The 20,429-nt window shown below is 50.1% G+C and overlaps 1 protein-coding gene across 2 annotated transcripts in view; it reads left to right on the top strand.

The window, feature by feature from the left end:
* Nucleotides 1-17,942, top strand: part of CFAP91 (cilia and flagella associated protein 91) — a 45,679-nt gene extending 27,737 nt beyond the window's left edge. For both annotated transcript variants that reach the window (XM_069946310.1, XM_069946309.1), the window contains exons 10-17: nucleotides 8,099-8,238; nucleotides 11,262-11,378; nucleotides 11,459-11,530; nucleotides 12,200-12,346; nucleotides 13,113-13,334; nucleotides 15,559-15,707; nucleotides 17,074-17,165; nucleotides 17,247-17,942. In XM_069946310.1, coding sequence (XP_069802411.1) covers nucleotides 8,099-8,238; nucleotides 11,262-11,378; nucleotides 11,459-11,530; nucleotides 12,200-12,346; nucleotides 13,113-13,334; nucleotides 15,559-15,707; nucleotides 17,074-17,165; nucleotides 17,247-17,515 — 1,208 coding nt within the window. In that variant the 3' untranslated portion in view covers nucleotides 17,516-17,942. The remainder of the gene's footprint in view (nucleotides 1-8,098; nucleotides 8,239-11,261; nucleotides 11,379-11,458; nucleotides 11,531-12,199; nucleotides 12,347-13,112; nucleotides 13,335-15,558; nucleotides 15,708-17,073; nucleotides 17,166-17,246) is intronic.
* The last annotated feature ends 2,487 nt before the right edge of the window (nucleotides 17,943-20,429 follow it).

Below are 20,429 nucleotides of genomic sequence, written 5' to 3' on the forward strand. Positions count from 1 at the left end.
TGCCATATGTGACGAAAAAACATTCTCAGAATCGCTAGCATACGTTAAAGCATCACTGAGCTATAAGTGCATAAAGTGAGACAGGTCAGATTTTGAAAAATTAGCCTGGTCATTAAGGCCCAAACTAGCTGCAGCATGAAGGGGTTAAGTCTCATGCCTCCGATGTCCGTGTACAGGAGACCACTCTTCAACATATCATTCCGCCTGAGCGTTTAATCTCTGTTGCCTGGATGGTTTGACAATGTGTACCTCAGGAAAGAACCTATGTACGTTCTGTAGTTAGGAAAAGGATCTAAAAATGGGGCCATTCTTCACTAGTGGCTGGACATCCATGAATTCGCAAGACTGGCCAACTAATTTCACATCATAACTGGTGGCCAAGTCTCAATAGGGATGTTAAGGACTTTGCCGTTTCTTGGAACATTAGTGCCCAGAACAAGTCTTCTCGACTTAAACCTGGCGGTACGCTCCAACCTTTGCCAGTACCAGATAGTCCCTGAGCTCACATCGCTATGGACTCCAATGGTCACCAATCTTCTTTCTTCTTAAGGCAACACTTTGGGTGGTCATTGACCGTTTTTCCAAAATTTCTCACTTCATACCTCTACCTGGCCTGCCTTGTGTTCCATGTCTTGTTAGCCTCTTGCTCCAGCACATTTTCCATCTACATGGACTACCTCTGCACTTTGTTTTTGATGGAGGTCCTTAGTTCGTCTCAAAATTCTGGCGGTCTCCCTGCCTTCAACTGCAAGTTAAAGGGAACCTGTCACCCCCCGTGCCAGGGTGACAGGCTCCCGACCCCCTGCTACAGCCCCCTATACTAACCTGGTCCCGCCGGGTCCCGCTTCTGGATCCGGTCGGGTCACGGAGATCTCAGCCGCTGCAGCTGCAGAGAGATGAGTCCAACGCTCATAGAGCATGACGGAGCGCTGGAGGTGACTGGTTCCCTTTAAATCTTTCTTCAGCTTACCATCCTCAGACTAATGGACAAGCCGAGAGGGTCAATCATATTCTTGGAAATTACCTTCATAATTTTGTCTGCCCATCATGACAATTGGTCCAACCTACTACGTTGGGTGGAATTTTCCTACAACCATTTGGACTCTATGGGCGCATCTCCATTCTATATTGTCTTTGGACCTAATCCGACATTCCTGCTGTGGACGACCCAGTCAGAGATTTTGAATCTGGAAACAGATAGATAGCTCAATCATTACTGCGTGCTTCTGCACGAAACAAAGATCCAAGCAGATAAGAAGACCTCCCATAAACTTTTTTCCAGGTGACAAGGTCTGATGGTCTGCCAAGTATGTTCGATTGAAGATTCCCAATTATAGGCTGGGTCCCCAATTCCTAGGGCCATTTACAGTGCTGAAACAAACCAATCCTGTTGCTTACAAGCTTCAACTACTCTCCATCATGCGCATTACTAATTCCTTCCGTGTCTCTCTCCTAAAACCAGTAGTTCCTAATGCCCCTATTCCACGAGTCTTTTGAAGGAGCAATTAGCGCTCGTTTGCTCCTCGTTCCCCGCTCGCTGCCGCCGCTATTCAACGCGGCGTCAGCGAGCGGGTGAGTGCGGGAGGGGCGGCGGGGAGCTGCTGGGGGGGCTGCCCGGGGGATCGCTGATCGTCCGGGCAGCCCATAGGATATAGCAGCGTCTGCTGCCGACGGTCCTATTCAACGGAGCGCCGGCAGCAGATCGCTGCTATATCAGCGACTGCAACGATCAGCCGACATGAACGATGTCGGCTGATCGTTGCACTCTATTCCACGGGACGAATATCGTTCGTAGCGGTCGATATCGGCCGAATACGAACGATATTACTCCTCTAAACGACCCGTGGAATAGGGCCTTAAGTGTTTTTCACAAAAGTCCACCTCGCCTGATCCATAAGCTGATACCTTTGATCTATTTACTCTTAAGAAGATCCTTGATGTCAAAACGGTGAGAGGAAAAAGTTCCTTTCTGGTCGACTGGAAGGGATTTGGTCTTGAAGACAGATCATTGTAGCCTTATTCTAACTTCTTGGATCAGAACCTATTGAAGAGGTTTCTACAGACAAGAAATGGGAGGAGCTGTGGGGGTTACTGTCATGGCCACGTTTCTCACTGCAGCAGGTGCCACATCCCGAGTGCCAGGGCAAGGGTCCGCCTGTTCTGTGTCTCTCTTACCCATCCCCACTTCTGTCATGCATCCTCGCTGGCTCTGTGAAATTAAAGGGCCAGTGTGCCCTTAATGTTTTACACCTGTCTAACACACACCCTTGCTGACTCTATTAGTGCCCTAGCCTATGAAAAAGCGCTCCTGACCATTTGCTCACGTTTTCTGACTATATTGTCTGTTGCCCGCACAAGACCTTTCCGCTTGTTCCTGACCACAGGCCGTTATACGTTTCCACTTCTTGCTGCACCTCGGCCACCACTGTAAGTCAAGCCAGGGGTAGCGACCTGGAAGTCGCCTGCCGCAGCAAGCCCCTCCCGCATTGCGGCAGGCTCTGGTAAGGACCAGGAGCAATTATTAGAAAATGGACGAAACAAGAAACAAGAATGCTGTCAACCTTCTCCAGTCTGGGGTCCATGCAAGATTTTACCTCATGGGGTAAGGAAGATTGTGATAAAGGTGAGGAATCAGCCCAGAACTACTTGGGAGGACCTGGTCACTGACCTGAAGAGAGCCGGCATCACATTCTCATAGATTACCATTAGTAACACTCTACACCATCATGGAGTATAATCCTGCAGGATTATAGGATGGGATTATAAGAAGGGAGGATGGATGGGGCCGGGTCTTCCAGCTGACAATAAGCCGAAACCCACAGCTAGGACAACTAAGGAGGAAACCCACAGCTAGGACAACTAAGGAGGAAACCCGCAGCCAGGACAACTAAGGAGGAAACCCACAGCCGGGACAACTAAGAAGGAAACCCACAGCCGGGAGAACTAAGGAGGAAACCCACAGCCGGGACAACTGAAGAGGAAACCCACAGCCGGGACAACTAAGGAGGAAACCCACAGCCGAGACAACTAAGGAAAGAACACACAGCCGGGACAACTAAGGAGGAGACCCACAGCCGGGACAACTTAGGAGGAAACCCACAGCCGGGACAACTAAGAAAGAAACCCACAGCTTGGACAACTAAGGAGGAGACCCACAGCCGGGACAACTAAGAAAGAAACCCACAGCCGGGACAACTAAGGAGGAAACACACAGCCGGGACAACTAAGGAGGAAACACACAGCCGGGACAACTAAGGAGGAAACACACAGCCGGGACAACTAAGGAGGAAACACACAGCCGGGACAACTAAGAAGGAGACCCACAGCCGGGACAGGTAAGGAGGAAACCCACAGCCGGGACAACTAAGGAGGAAACCCCCAGCCGGGACAGGTAAGGAGGAAACCCCCAGCCGGGACAACTAAGGAGGAAACCCACAGCCGGGACAACTAAGGAGGAAACACACAGGTGGGACAACTAAGGAGGAAACACACAGGTGGGACAACTAAGGAGGAAACACACAGCTGGGACAACTAAGGAGGAAACACACAGCTGGGACAACTAAGGAGGAAACCCACAGACGGGACAACTAAGGAGGAGACACACAGCCGGGACAACTAAGGAGGAAACACACAGCCGGGACAGGTAAGGAGGAAACACACAGCCGGGACAACTAAGGAGGAAACACACAGGTGGGACAACTAAGGAGGAAACACACAGCTGGGACAACTAAGGAGGAAACACACAGCCGGGACAACTAAGGAGGAAACACACAGGTGGGACAACTAAGGAGGAAACCCACAGACGGGACAACTAAGGAGGAGACACACAGCCGGGACAACTAAGGAGGAAACACACAGCCGGGACAGGTAAGGAGGAAACACACAGCCGGGACAACTAAGGAGGAAACACACAGGTGGGACAACTAAGGAGGAAACACACAGCTGGGACAGGTAAGGAGGAAACCCACCAAATAGGAACTTCTCTTCCTCTATTGTATCAAATCCTTCTTCCATGTAATAAAATGGTGAATAATTCTTGTGATTCTTGTGATTATTATGTTGTTATGTTCCTGTATGAGTGTGTATATATCTCCCCTCTGTGTAGGTATACAGTAGTGTATTATATACTTATTATCCTCCAGTATGAGTGTGTATATATCTCTCCATTCTGTGTAGGTATACAGCAGTGTCTTATATACTTATTATCCTCCTGTATGAGTGTGTATATATCTCCCCATTCTGTGTAGGTATACAGCAGTGTAATATATACTTATTATCCTCCTGTATGACTGTGTATATATCTCCCCATTCTGTGTAGGTATACAGCAGTGTATTATATACTTATTATCCTCCTGTATGAGTGTATATATCTCTCCCCATTCTGTGTAGGTATAGTGTATTATATACTTATTATCCTCCTGTATGAGTGTGTATATATATCCCTATTCTGTGTAGGTATACAGCAGTGTATTATATACTTATTATGCCTGTCCTGTATGAGTGTGTATATATCTCTCCATTCTGTGTAGGTATACAGCAGTGTATTATATACTTATTATCCTCCTGTATGAGTGTGTATATATCTCTCCATTCTGTGTAGGTATACAGCACTGTATTATATACTTATTATCCTCCTGTATGAGTGTCAGGGCCGGATTAGGTTGGTGGAGGCCCTGGGCAACAATTTTGTTGGGGGCCCCCCCATTTTCTTCCCCCACAAATAAACCATACAGCAATCTATATAGGTGGCTGATGACTCTTTTCTGCATATGATGGTCCCTAGAGGCTGCAGTCCAGAGGAAGATGCCAGGCCCTAGAGACAGGATGGGGGAGGGGTGAGCATCGCGGTGTGTTCCCACTTTATTCAATGTGAGAACACTGCACTTTAGTACTTTCTGTGCTCTCTTGCCAACTGTGTCAGTCTCCACAGCAGCATATGCAGTTGTGAATCGCAGGCAGAACCTGGACTTGCAAGTCTAGGTCCCATCTTCAGTTCCCAACCATATAAACTACCTGAAGCAGTAAAGAGCACCCAGAAAGTACTTTAAAGTACTTGTGTAGAATCTATAGCAGATATGGTACATGTGAATATACCCTAAGGATCATGGCATATTTAGCTGCACACAGGCTACATGTCATATGCTGCACACAGGCTATTTATCATACACTGCACACAGGCTATATACCATACACTGCACACAGGCTACATGTCATATGCTGCACACAGGCTATATACCATACACTGCACACAGGCTATATATCATACACTGCACACAGGCTATATACCATACACTGCACACAGGCTATATACCATACACTGCACACAGGCTATATATCATACACTGCACACAGGCTATATACCATACACTGCACACAGGCTATATACCATACACTGCACACAGGCTATATATCATACACTGCACACAGGCTATATACCATACACTGCACACAGGCTGTATACCATACACTGCACACAGGCTATATGTCATATGCTGCACACAGGCTATATACCATACACTGCACACAGGCTATATAGCATATGCTGCACACAGGCCATATACCATACACTGCACACAGGCTGTATATCATACATTGCACACAGGCTATATGTCATATGCTGCACAAAGGCTGTATATACCATATGCTGCACATAGGCTACAAGTCATATGCTGCTCACAGGCTGTATATCATAGGCTGCACACAGGCTATATATCATATGCTGCACACAGGCTACATATCATATGCTGCACACAGGCTATATACCATACACTGCACACAGGCTATATATCATAGGTGGCACACAGGCTATATACCATACACTGCACACAGGCTATATACCATACACTGCACATAGGCTATATATCATACACTGCACACAGGCTATATATCATACACTGCACACAGGCTATATATCATACACTGCACACAGGCTATATATCATACACTGCACACAGGCTATATATCATACACTGCACACAGGCTATATATCATACACTGCACACAGGCTATATCATACACTGCACACAGGCTATATGTCATATGCTGCACACAGGCTATATATATCATACACTGCACACAGGCTGTATATCATATGCTGCACACAGGCTATATACCATACACTGCACACAGGCTATATATCATACACTTCACACAGGCTATATATCGTACACTGCACACAGGCTATATATATCATACACTGCACACAGGCTACATGTCATATGCTGCACACAGGCGCTATATATATATATATATATATATATATATATATATATATAAAGATATATATATATATATACCCCTGCTCTGATATATGCCCCCTGCTCTGATATATGCCCCTATAGTATATGCCCCCTGCTCTGATATATGCCCCTATAGTATATATCCCTGCTCTTATGTGCCAATACAAAACAATATACTTATTATCCCCCTCCTGTATGAGTGTGTATATATCTCCCCATTCTGTGTAGGTATACAGCAGTGTGTTATATACTTATTATCCCCCTCCTGTATAAGTGTGTATATATCTCTCCATTCTGTGTATGTATACAGCAGTGTATTATATACTTATTATTCTCCTGTATGAGTGTGTATATATCTCCATTCTGTGTAGGTATACAGCAGTGTATTATATACTTATTATCCTCCTGTATGAGTGTGTATATATCTCCCTATTCTGTGTAGGTATACAGCAGTGTATTATATACTTATTATCCCCCTCCTGTATAAGTGTGTATATATCTCTCTCCATTCTGTGTATGTATACAGCAGTGTATTATATACTTATTATTCTCCTGTATAAGTGTGTATATATCTCTCTCCATTCTGTGTATGTATACAGCAGTGTATTATATACTTGTTATCCTCCTGTATGAGTGTATATATCTCTCTCCATTCTGTGTAGGTATACAGCAGTGTATTATATACTTATTATCCTCCTGTATGAGTGTATATTTCTCTCCATTCTGTGTAGGTATACAGCAGTGTATTATATACTTATTATCCTCCTGTATGAGTGTGTATATATCCCCCATTCTGTGTAGGTATACAGCAGTGTATTATATACTTATTATCCCCCTGTATGAGTGTGTATATATCTCTCCATTCTGTGTAGGTATACAGCAGTGTATTATATACTTGTTATCCTCCTGTATGAGTGTGTATATATCTCTCCATTTTGTGTAGGTATACAGCAGTGTATTATATACTTATTATCCCCCTCCTGTATAAGTGTGTATATATCTCTCCATTCTGTGTATGTATACAGCAGTGTATTATATACTTATTATTCTTCTGTATGAGTGTGTATATATCTCCATTCTGTGTAGGTATACAGCAGTGTATCATATACTTATTATCCTGTATGAGTGTGTATATATCTCCATTCTGTGTAGGTGTACAGCAGTGTATTATATACTTATTATCCTCCTGTATGAGTGTGTATATATCCCCCCATTCTGTGTAGGTATACAGCAGTGTATTATATACTTGTTATCCTCCTGTATGAGTATGTATATATATCTCCCCTCTGTGTAGGTATACAGAAGTGTATTATATACTTATTATCCTCCTGTATAAGTGTGTGTATATCTCTCCATTCTGTGTAGGTATACATCAGTGTATTATATACTTGTTATCCTCCTGTATGAGTGTGTATATATATCTCCATTCTGTGTAGGTATACAGCAGTGTATTATATACTTATTATCCTCCTGTATGAGTGTGTATATATCTCTCCATTCTGTGTAGGTATACAGCTGTGTATTATATACTTATTATCCCCCTCCTGTATGAGTGTGTATATATCTCCCCATTCTGTGTAGGTATACAGCAGTGTATTATATACTTATTATCCTCCTGTATGAGTGTGTATATATCTCTCCATTCTGTGTAGGTATACAGCAGTGTATTATATACTTATTATCCTCCTGTATGAGTGAGTATATATCTCCCCTCTGTGTAGGTATACAGCAGTGTATTATATACTTATTATCCTCCTCCTGTATAAGTGTGTATATATTTCTCCATTCTCTCTATTCTGTGTAGGTATACGGCAGTGTATTATTATATAGTTATAGGTGACAGCTTCTTGTCCCCCTAGGGTTACTGGACTTGGAGGCAAATCTCCCTGACTTTGTGACACAACCTCGCATCCGCGCCCCCAGACCTCGGAGCACCACCAAGGACGGGTTCCTGAAACGCCAGGCGGTGCTGGAGCGCCAGATGAAACAAGTCCATGAGGTGACACTGCCGGAAGAGTAGAACGGGCTTGTGTGAGAGGAAGAGGAAGTCTGTGCCGCCCCAGATGAAGCTGCAGTACCACAGACAGCCATGGATAGGAGGGGCGCTGTAATAGTCTATGTATCACTTTCTGCTATCAGCAACGTCAGGCGTTACACACCACTTATTGTCATGTATCTCCATTATGTGAGACTGATGCCTGCCGCTCTCCTCTAGCCGTGCACACTAGTGCAGCTGTATACAGGCCGTGTTACCTTGTATACAGCTGGATGACATTCCCCTCTCCCATAATCTCATTCATGGTTTGTCCGTTCTAGTCACAAGATGTGATGAGTGTCAGGAGGATTCCCACATGTTACTAACCCAGACATTCCACCCACTGTAGACTGTCATTAATGTGGTGTATACCAGACGAGACCACCGTATATAACACCACAGGAGACCCCTGTATATAGCAGTATATACCCCTGTATATAGCAGCACTAGACCCCTGTATATAGCAGTATTAGACCCCTGGATATAGCAGCACAAGACCCCTGTATATAGCAGCACTAGACCTCTGTATATAGCAGCACTAGACCCCTGTATATAGCAGCACTAGACCCCTGTATATAGCAGCACTAGACCTCTGTATATAGCAGCACTAGACCCCTGTATATAGCAGTACTAGACCGCTGTATATAGCAGTATTAGACCTCTGTATATAGCAGCCCTAAACCCCTGTATATAGCAGCACTAGACCCCCATATATAGCAGTATATACCCCTGTATATAGCAGTACTAGACCCCTGTATATAGCAGCACTAGACCCTTGTGTATAGCAGCACTGATCACACTAGACCCTGTATATAGCAGCACTGATCCCACTAGACCCTGTATATAGCAGCACTGATCACACTAGACCCCTGTGTATAGCAGCACTGATCACACTAGACCCTGTATATAGCAGCACTGATCCCACTAGACCCTGTATATAGCAGTACTGATCACACTAGACCCCTGTGTATAGCAGCACTGATCACACTAGACCCTGTATATAGCAGCACTGATCACACTAGACCCTGTATATAGCAGCACTGATCACACTAGACCCTGTATATAGCAGCACTGATCCCACTAGACCCTGTATATAGCAACACTGATCACACTAGACTCCTGTATATAGCAGCATTGATCACACTAGACCCTGTATATAGCAGCACTGATCTTACTAGACCCTGTATATAGCAGCAGTGATCACACTAGACCCTGTATATAGCAGCACTGATCCCACTAGACCCTGTATATAGCAGTACTGATCACACTAGACCCTGTATATAGCAGCACTGATCTTACTAGACCCTGTATATAGCAGCACTGATCCCACTAGACCCTGTATATAGCAGTACTGATCACACTAGACCCTGTATATAGCAGCACTGATCCCACTAGACCCTGTATATAGCAGCACTGATCCCACTAGACCCTGTATATAGCAGCACTGATCCCACTAGACCCTGTATGTAGCAGCACTGATCCCACTAGACCCTGTATGTAGCAGCACTGATCCCACTAGACCCTGTATGTAGCAGCACTGATCCCACTAGACCCTGTATGTAGCAGCACTGATCACACTAGACCCTGTATATAGCAGCACTGATCCCACTAGACCCTGTATATTGCATTACTGATCACACTAGACCCTGTATATAGCAGTACTGATCACACTATACCCTGTATATAGCAGTACTGATCACACTAGACCCTGTATATAGCAGCACTGATCCCACTAGACCCTGTATATAGCAGCACTGATCCCACTAGACCCTGTATATAGCAGCACTGATCCCACTAGACCCTGTATGTAGCAGCACTGATCCCACTAGACCCTGTATGTAGCAGCACTGATCCCACTAGACCCTGTATGTAGCAGCACTGATCACACTAGACCCTGTATATAGCAGCACTGATCCCACTAGACCCTGTATATTGCATTACTGATCACACTAGACCCTGTATATAGCAGTACTGATCACGCTATACCCTGTATATAGCAGCACTGATCACAGTAGACCCTGTATATAGCAGCACTGATCCCACTAGACCCTGTATATAGCAGTACTGATCACACTAGACCCTGTATATAGCAGCACTGATCACACTAGACCCTGTATATAGCAGCACTGATCCCACTAGACCCTGTATATAGCAGCACTGATCACACTAGACCCCTGTGTATAGCAGCACTGATCACATTACACCCTGTATATAGCAGCACTGATCACACTAGACCCCTGTGTATAGCAGCATATAGCAGCACTGATCACACTATAGCAGCACTGTATATAGCAGCACTGATCCCACTAGACCCTGTATATAGCAGCACTGATCACACTAGACCCTGTATATAGCAGCACTGATCACACTAGACCCTGTATATAGCAGCACTGATCACACTAGACCCTGTATATAGCAGCACTGATCACACTAGACCCTGTATATAGCAGCACTGATCACACTAGACCCTGTATGTAGCAGCACTGATCCCACTAGACCCTGTATATAGCAGTACTGATCACATTAGACCCTGTATATAGCAGCACTGATCCCACTAGACCCTGTATATAGCAGCACTGATCACACTAGACCCCTGTGTATAGCAGTACTGATCACATTAGACCCTGTATATAGCAGCACTGATCCCACTAGACCCTGTATATAGCAGCACTGATCACACTAGACCCCTGTGTATAGCAGTACTGATCACATTAGACCCTGTATATAGCAGCACTGATCCCACTAGACTCTCTCTATCACCCATCCCTTTTTGCAGCAGCTATTTATGTGAGTGGGACCTGCAGCCATAGTAGTTGAGGACACAGGATATCCTGGAGTGAGCACACATGTAATCACATTACTTCCAACGTAGGTTATGGTATAAACCATCATAGCTTCCCCTATAGATTGGTCACATGGTGCAGTAGTCAGGTGTGTATGTTACCCCCCATCATCGCTTACGTTGAGCCCCTCTTCTCTCATTTCAGGCTCTGGTGGAAAAGCAAAGCAAATCACAGCAAGCAGAAAAGCCGCTGCGCTTCTTGCAGAAGATCGAGAAGCCGGCCCCCCGTCCTGCCACCCCCAGAGTGGCGGAGCCCCCCGAGGTCAGCACCATCGCATACAGGTAGACTGTGCCACTGACTGATTGTGCCAGGGGTCTAACCCTCTGAAACTCTTCCCTCAGGGCGACGAGGAGAAGGAGCTGGCCGTGATCTTCTTACAGAAGCTGATCCGTGGACGGGCCGTGCAGAACATGGTACCATCTTATAACACCCCCACAGCTTACAGATTGGGGTCTGCCATGTTATAAATGTCTGTGTGTTGTATCACGGTCCCTCCCTTGCACCACAGACACTATATACTGGTATCCAGTGTGATTAGTGTAATATGTCCTTAAGGGGGAACTCCGGGCACAGACTGCTGGGGAGAAGGTGCGTGAACAAAACCCTATGCACTCCCCCCCCCCCCTCCCGGCTCCAGCGCAGGGGTCCACTCTTCTACACTCCGGTCCATGACTGCTTCCTGGTTTACACAGGGGACATGGAACGTAACGTGTTAGTCCTGCTCAGCCAATCAGCAGCAGAGGCGGGACCCCACTACGGCCGCCGAGCACGCGGGACACGCCACGTCCACTCTCTAGACCAGGGCTGGAGCTGAGGAGGTAAATGCATGGGGTTTTGTAATCAGCTGTAATGGAAATGAATACACTATGCAACCTCCAGAAATGTTCCTGATCTGGGATCACTTCCCCCTTGTGCAGCAGACACTATGGCAGGACCCCCCGGCACCCTGTAAGGCCTGACCTTCTGTAGTCTGACTTCAGGAAGGAGTTTAGACATATTGGGAGACCTCTCAGACTATGGGGGTCCCAGCCTTAGCCCTGCTTACTAATAACCCACTGTCTGTACCCCCAACCTCATTCCAGATTTTTGAAGGGAAGGAGAAGCGCCTAGAGCTTATCCGCGAGCTGCAAACAACCCACGCCCTGCAGGAGGAGGGGCAACGGGTAAAGAAAGAAGACAAGGAGGCGATTATCGCCCTGCAGAGACAGCGGGAGCTCAGTGAGCACAGGGTGAGTTATCAGGGAAACTACTGGTCATCTATACAGCAACACAACAAGGGTTTACAGTAATCTCCAGAGCTGCACTCACTATTCTGCTGTTACATCATGTCTCATCCTCCAGAGCTGCACTCGCTATTCTGCTGTTACATCATGTTTTATACTCCAGAGCTGCACTCACTATTCTGCTGTGATATCATGTCTTATCCTCCAGAGCTGCACTCGCTATTCTGCTGTTACATCATGTTTTATACTCCAGAGCTGCACTCACTATTCTGCTGTGATATCATGTCTTATCCTCCAGAGCTGCACTCACTATTCTGCTGTTATATCATGTCTTATCTTCCAGAGCTGCACTCACTATTCTGCTGTTACATCATGTCTTATCCTCCAGAGCTGCACTCACTATTCTGCTCTTACATCATGTCTAGAGATAAGCGAAACTCGAGCATGCTCGAGTCCATCCGAACCCGATCGTTCGGCATTTGATTAGCAGTTGCTGCTGAAGTTGGATAAAGCTCTAAGGTTGTCTGCAAAACATGGATACAGCCAATGACTATATCCATGTTTCCCACATAGCCTTAGGGCTTTATCCAACTTCAGCAGCCACCGCTAATCAAATGCCGACCGATCGGGTTCGGATGGACTCAAGCATGCTCCAGGTTCGCTCATCTCTAATCATGTCTCATCCTCCAGAGCTGCACTCACTATTCTGCTGTTACATCATGCCATAGTATGTCACCTCTTCCTGTGATATATTTAATGTACTCTCCCACAGTCCTCCACAGAAGATGAGCAGCTGTCCCGGCTGGAGGGAGAGGTCCTATCAGACATGTTTGACTTACTCTCCAAGGAGCTGGTCAGGCTCCAGGAGGAGCGTAGGATCCATGCTTTTGCAACGCTTGCTGAGCGCCATCGGCGCATCCGAGAGGCTGAAGAGAGTGGGCGTAGACAGGTGGAGGAGAGGCGGAGACGGGAGGAGGATGAGATCTTCAGGCAGGTGGGTTCAGAAATGGCTGCGCAGATACCAGTGTCCTGCAGGATGTATGATATAATGAGCGGCTGTGTCCTCCTGCAGGATGTATGATATAATGTGCGGCTGTGTCCTCCTGCAGGATGTATGATATAACGTGCGGCTGTGTCCTCCTGCAGGATGTATGATATAATGTGCGGCTGTGTCCTCCTGCAGGATGTATGATATAATGTGCGGCTGTGTCCTCCTGCAGGATGTATGATATAATGTGCGGCTGTGTCCTCCTGCAGGATGTATGATATAACGTGCGGCTGTGTCCTCCTGCAGGATGTATGATATAACGTGCGGCTGTGTCCTCCTGCAGGATGTATGATATAATGTGCGGCTGTGTCCTCCTGCAGGATGTATGATATAATGTGCGGCTGTGTCCTCCTGCAGGATGTATGATATAACGTGCGGCTGTGTCCTCCTGCAGGATGTATGATATAACGTGCGGCTGTGTCCTCCTGCAGGATGTATGATATAACGTGCGGCTGTGTCCTCCTGCAGGATGTTTGATATAACGTGCGGCTGTGTCCTCCTGCAGGATGTATGATATAATGTGCGGCTGTGTCCTCCTGCAGGATGTATGATATAATGTGTGGCTGTGTCCTCCTGCAGGATGTATGATATAACGTGCGGCTGTGTCCTCCTGCAGGATGTATGATATAACGTGCGGCTGTGTCCTCCTGCAGGATGTATGATATAACGTGCGGCTGTGTCCTCCTGCAGGATGTATGATATAACGTGCGGCTGTGTCCTCCTGCAGGATGTATGATATAATGTGCGGCTGTGTCCTCCTGCAGGATGTATGATATAACGTGCGGCTGTGTCCTCCTGCAGGATGTATGATATAATGTGCGCCTGTGTCCTCCTGCAGGATGTATGTTATAATGTGCGGCTGTGTCCTCCTGCAGGTTGTATGATATAACGTGCGGCTGTGTCCTCCTGCAGGATGTATGATATAATGTGCGCCTGTGTCCTCCTGCAGGATGTATGTTATAATGTGCGGCTGTGTCCTCCTGCAGGATGTATGATATAACGTGCGGCTGTGTCCTCCTGCAGGATGTATGATATAACGTGCGGCTGTGTCCTCCTGCAGGATGTATGATATAACGTGCGGCTGTGTCCTCCTGCAGGATGTATGATATAATGTGCGGCTGTGTCCTCCTGCAGGATGTATGATATAATGTGCGGCTGTGTCCTCCTGCAGGATGTATGATATAATGTGCGGCTGTGTCCTCCTGCAGGATGTATGATATAACGTGCGGCTGTGTCCTCCTGCAGGATGTATGATATAACGTGCGGCTGTGTCCTCCTGCAGGATGTATGATATAATGTGCGGCTGTGTCCTCCTGCAGGATGTATGATATAATGTGCGGCTGTGTCCTCCTGCAGGATGTATGATATAACGTGCGGCTGTGTCCTCCTGCAGGATGTATGATATAACGTGCGGCTGTGTCCTCCTGCAGGATGTATGATATAACGTGCGGCTGTGTCCTCCTGCAGGATGTTTGATATAACGTGCGGCTGTGTCCTCCTGCAGGATGTATGATATAATGTGCGGCTGTGTCCTCCTGCAGGATGTATGATATAATGTGTGGCTGTGTCCTCCTGCAGGATGTATGATATAACGTGCGGCTGTGTCCTCCTGCAGGATGTATGATATAACGTGCGGCTGTGTCCTCCTGCAGGATGTATGATATAACGTGCGGCTGTGTCCTCCTGCAGGATGTATGATATAACGTGCGGCTGTGTCCTCCTGCAGGATGTATGATATAATGTGCGGCTGTGTCCTCCTGCAGGATGTATGATATAACGTGCGGCTGTGTCCTCCTGCAGGATGTATGATATAATGTGCGCCTGTGTCCTCCTGCAGGATGTATGTTATAATGTGCGGCTGTGTCCTCCTGCAGGTTGTATGATATAACGTGCGGCTGTGTCCTCCTGCAGGATGTATGATATAATGTGCGCCTGTGTCCTCCTGCAGGATGTATGTTATAATGTGCGGCTGTGTCCTCCTGCAGGATGTATGATATAATGTGCGGCTGTGTCCTCCTGCAGGATGTATGATATAACGAGCGGCTGTGTCCTCCTGCAGGATGTATGATATAACGAGCGGCTGTGTCCTCCTGCAGGATGTATGATATAACGAGCGGCTGTGTCCTCCTGCAGGATGTATGTTATAATGTGCGGCTGTGTCCTCCTGCAGGTTGTTAACATTCATCAGAGTACTGTGGACTCATATCTAGAAGACGTCATCCTCAGCTCCGCTATCAACACTGCAGAGGATCAGGCCAGAGAGGAGATCCAGAGGAAAGCGCAGGAGATCAATGACATTGCCTACCAGATGGAGAGCAGGTGGGGGGCGCAGTAGCTGATAGAACGTCATGGTGAATAGGACCGATCCTGCTGTCAGTGTGATCTGCCACTATTATAGTAGAAGGGAACGCACAGCTGCCAGGGGTCTGATAACAAGACCGGGGTTATAAGCCAAGCCATAGATCTCTCTGGAAGGGAAGACTACCCAGTGGGGTATGAGTGGCCTATAAGTCTCGTCAAACATTACACTTTTATCCCACAACAATGGAGCTCTCTGCAGCCCACCAGGACCCTGCTGGGGACTGATGAAGAACAATAACCCTGAAACCACTGTGCACAGATAGTGTCCTCCTGTCAGCCATAGTGTCATCATACAGTCACTGGTCCTGTCCTCCTGTCAGCCATAGTGTCATCATACAGTCACTGGCCCTGTCCTCCTGGCAGCCATAGTGTCATCATACAGTCACTGGTCTGGTCCTGTCCTCCTGTCAGCCATAGTGTCATCATACAGTCACTGGCCCTGTCCTCCTGTCATCCATAGTGTCCTCATACAGTCACTGGCCCTGTCCTCCTGTCAGCCATAGTGTCATCATACAGTCACTGGTCTGGTCCTGTCCTCCTGTCATCCATAGTGTCCTCATACAGTCACTGGTCTGGTCCTGTCCTCCTGTCATCCATAGTGTCCTCATACAGTCACTGGCCCTGTCCTCCTGTCAGCCATAGTGTCATCATACAGTCACTGGTCCTGTCCTCCTGGCAGCCATAGTGTCATCATACAGTCACTGGTCCTGTCCTCCTGTCAGCCATAGTGTCATCATACAGTCACTGGTCCTGTCCTCCTGGCAGCCATAGTGTCATCATACAGTCACTGGTCCTGTCCTCCTGGCAGCCATAGTGTCATCATACAGTCACTGGTCCTGTCCTCCTGTCAGCCATAGTGTCATCATACAGTCACTGGTCCTGTCCTCCTGTCAGCCATAGTGTCATCATACAGTCACTGGTCCTGTCCTCCTGGCAGCCATAGTGTCATCATACAGTCACTGGTCCTGTCCTCCTGTCAGCCATAGTGTCATCATACAGTCACTGGCCCTGTCCTCCTGTCAGCCATAGTGTCATCACACTGGTCCTGTCCTCCTGGCAGCCATAGTGTCATCATACAGTCACTGGTCCTGTCCTCCTGGCAGCCATAGTGTCATCATACAGTCACTGGTCTGGTCCTGTCCTCCTGTCATCCATAGTGTCCTCATACAGTCACTGGTCCTGTCCTCCTGTCATCCATAGTGTCCTCATACAGTCACTGGTCCTGTCCTCCTGGTAGCCATAGTGTCATCATACAGTCACTGGTCCTGTCCTCCTGGTAGCCATATTGTCTCTGTGTAACGCTTTCTTCCTCTCTTCCTCACAGCCGCACCCGTCTTCAGTCTGAGGAGATTGTAGCCGAGTTGGTTTACAGTTTCCTTATTCCTGAGATCCAGAAGACGAGCGTCAGGGATAGAGGTGAGCGCTGATGTGACCTATAGCTAAGTATATTCTGTATATTACCGCTGTATTGTCTCATGGGCTCCCCTTGTCCTGCAGTGAGGAACTCTCAGCGAAGACATCTCCAGGCCGCACACCGTGTGATCCACAGTGATACTGAGACCCTGCTGAGCGAGACCGCTCACCCCGCAATACCCCCAGCCGAGAGGTACAGCGGAGACGGAGAGACCGAGTTACAGCACAGACCCCCCTACTGCTCTGCAGCCAGGAAGGACCCTCATACTGACCCCCCTACAGCTCCGCAGCCAGGAAGGACCCTCATACTGACCCCCCTACAGCTCCGCAGCCAGGAAGGACCCTCATACTGACCCCCCTACAGCTCCGCAGCCAGGAAGGACCCTCATACTGACCCCCCTACAGCTCCGCAGCCAGGAAGGACCCTCATACTGACCCCCCTACAGCTCCGCAGCCAGGAAGGACCCTCATACTGACCCCCCTACAGCTCCGCAGCCAGGAAGGACCCTCATACTGACCCCCCTACAGCTCCGCAGCCAGGAAAGACCCTCATACTGACCCCCCTACAGCTCCGCAGCCAGGAAGGACCCTCATACTGACCCCCCTACAGCTCCGCAGCCAGGAAGGACCCTCATACTGACCCCCCTACAGCTCCGCAGCCAGGAAGGACCCTCATACTGACCCCCCTACAGCTCCGCAGCCAGGAAGGACCCTCATACTGACCCCACTCACCCAGTGACCACTCTAATGGGGTACAGAGAGCTATATTATACTACATTATAATAGCCTTCTCTGCGGCTGCTGTCATGTATTATAGTACATCCTGCACTCTCGCCGATCCCAACACTTCTGCTCTCTGGGAGCGTTCTTGTCCTGACCCGGCCTGGCTTTGTATATATGATCTATTCCTGAGTTATATAAGTCTACAGCCCAGGAATAGATCATATTTGCCTTGGTCATTACTTGCATCAGTCTTGGCAGAAAAAGCTGGATGTCATACGTAACAGTAACCGTCCATCTACAGGTCTACAGGAGTTTCTCCACAGAGATCTGGATCCATCTGACCGGCCATGTTTCTGTATAGAGATCTGGATCTTTCACTCACTGTATAGTAATATATACTGCCACCCCATGTATCACCAGGACCACCTCCGCACCCTTCATAGCCGGGCCCCATGAAACCTCTGAGTTATTGTGTTTATACAGATGGACTTGGTGTTCTCAGATCCACCAGATCCCCCACAGTACAGATCAGCCCTGGGGGCAGATAAGGAGCAGAGTAACCCCCATCATTGTCAGGATATCTGAGCTGCGGCCTGGGCTGTGAAATTCCAGCAGCCTCTCCCCCCACTCACCACTGCTGGTTGCCACTTCTGAAGCCGGATCATCCCCCTGGGTGTCCTCCAGCAGCCTCCCCGCGTTCCCCCGGTGTCCTCCGGCAGCCTCCCCGCGTTCCCCCGGTGTCCTCCGGCAGCCTCCCCGCGTTCCCCCGGTGTCCTCCGGCAGCCTTCCCGCGTTCCCCCGGTGTCCTCCGGCAGCCTCCCCGCGCTCCCCTGGTGTCCTCCAACAGCCTCCCCGCGTTCCCCTCTTGTCCTCCAGCAGCCTTCCCGCGCTCCCCCGGTGTCCTCCGGCAGCCTTCCCGCGTTCCCCCGGTGTCCTCCGGCAGCCTACCCGCGATCCCCCGGTGTCCTCCGGCAGCCTTCCCGCGTTCCCCCGGTGTCCTCCGGCAGCCTTCCCGCGTTCCCCCGGTGTCCTCCGGCAGCCTTCCCGCGCTCCCCCGGTGTCCTCCGGCAGCCTCCCCGCGCTCCCCCGGTGTCCTCCGGCAGCCTCCCCGCGCTCCCCCGGTGTCCTCCAACAGCCTCCCCGCGTTCCCCTCTTGTCCTCCAGCAGCCTCCCCGCGCTCCCCCGGTGTCCTCCAACAGCCTCCCCGCGTTCCCCTCTTGTCCTCCAGCAGCCTCCCCGCGTTCTTGCGGTGTCCTCCGGCAGCCTTCCCGCGCTCCCCCGGTGTCCTCCGGCAGCCTTCCCGCGCTCCCCCGGTGTCCTCCGGCAGCCTCCCCGCGTTCCCCCGGTGTCCTCCGGCAGCCTCCCCGCGCTCCCCCGGTGTCCTCCGGCAGCCTCCCCGCGCTCCCCCGGTGTCCTCCAACAGCCTCCCCGCGCTCCCCCGGTGTCCTACAACAGCCTCCCCGCGCTCCCCGGTGTCCTCCGGCAGCCTCCCCGCGCTCCTCCAGCAGCCTCCCCGCGTTCCCCCGGTGTCCTCTGGCAGCCTCCCCGCGCTCCTTCAGCAGCCTCCCCGCGCTCCCCCGGTGTCCTCCAGCAGCCTCCCCACGCTCCCCCGTTGTCCTCCGGCAGCCTCCCCGCGCTCCTCGGTGTCCTCCGGAAGCCTCCCCGCATTCCCCGGTGTCCTCTGGCCTCCCCGGTGTCCTCCGGAAGCCTCCCCGCGTTCCCCGGTGTCCTCCGGCCTCCCCGGTGTCCTCCGGCAGCCTCCCCGCGCTCCCCGGTGTCCTCCGGCAGCCTCCCCGCGCTCCCCGGTGTCCTCCGGCAGCCTCCCCGCGCTCCCCGGTGTCCTCCGGCAGCCTCCCCGCGCTCCCCGGTGTCCTCCGGCAGCCTCCCCGCGCTCCCCGGTGTCCTCCGGCAGCCTCCCCGCGCTCCCCGGTGTCCTCCGGCAGCCTCCCCGCGCTCCCCGGTGTCCTCCGGCAGCCTCCCCGCGCTCCCCGGTGTCCTCCGGCAGCCTCCCCGCGCTCCCCGGTGTCCTCCGGCAGCCTCCCCGCGCTCCCCGGTGTCCTCCGGCAGCCTCCCCGCGCTCCCCGGTGTCCTCCGGCAGCCTCCCCGCGCTCCCCGGTGTCCTCCGGCAGCCTCCCCGCGCTCCCCGGTGTCCTCCGGCAGCCTCCCCGCGCTCCCCGGTGTCCTCCGGCAGCCTCCCCGCGCTCCCCGGTGTCCTCCGGCAGCCTCCCCGCGCTTCTCCCGCTTCTGAGACCAGCTCATCCCAGCAATTAGAGAAGACTGGAGAGACAGTGCTCCATGGTGCGGAGCAAGTAGGGGAGTGTAACAGTGGATTATCTGCCCTGATGTGGTTGTGCAACTCTTCAGGCGTGTTGGGGGAAACCCTGATGTGCAGCCTTTCCTGTGCACCCCCACAGGGGCAGATAGACGCAGACCCCCACTCAGGGCCGTCTTAACAGCATTATTGGCCCCTGGGCAGAGGTGCGAATTGGGCCATCCCCCCACCCCCCCTCGGCCGCCGCCATCAAACCCCCTCCATCTTTGCAT

The sequence above is a fragment of the Dendropsophus ebraccatus genome, chromosome 11 (assembly GCF_027789765.1).
Source record: "Dendropsophus ebraccatus isolate aDenEbr1 chromosome 11, aDenEbr1.pat, whole genome shotgun sequence".
Taxonomy (NCBI): Eukaryota; Metazoa; Chordata; class Amphibia; order Anura; family Hylidae; genus Dendropsophus; species Dendropsophus ebraccatus.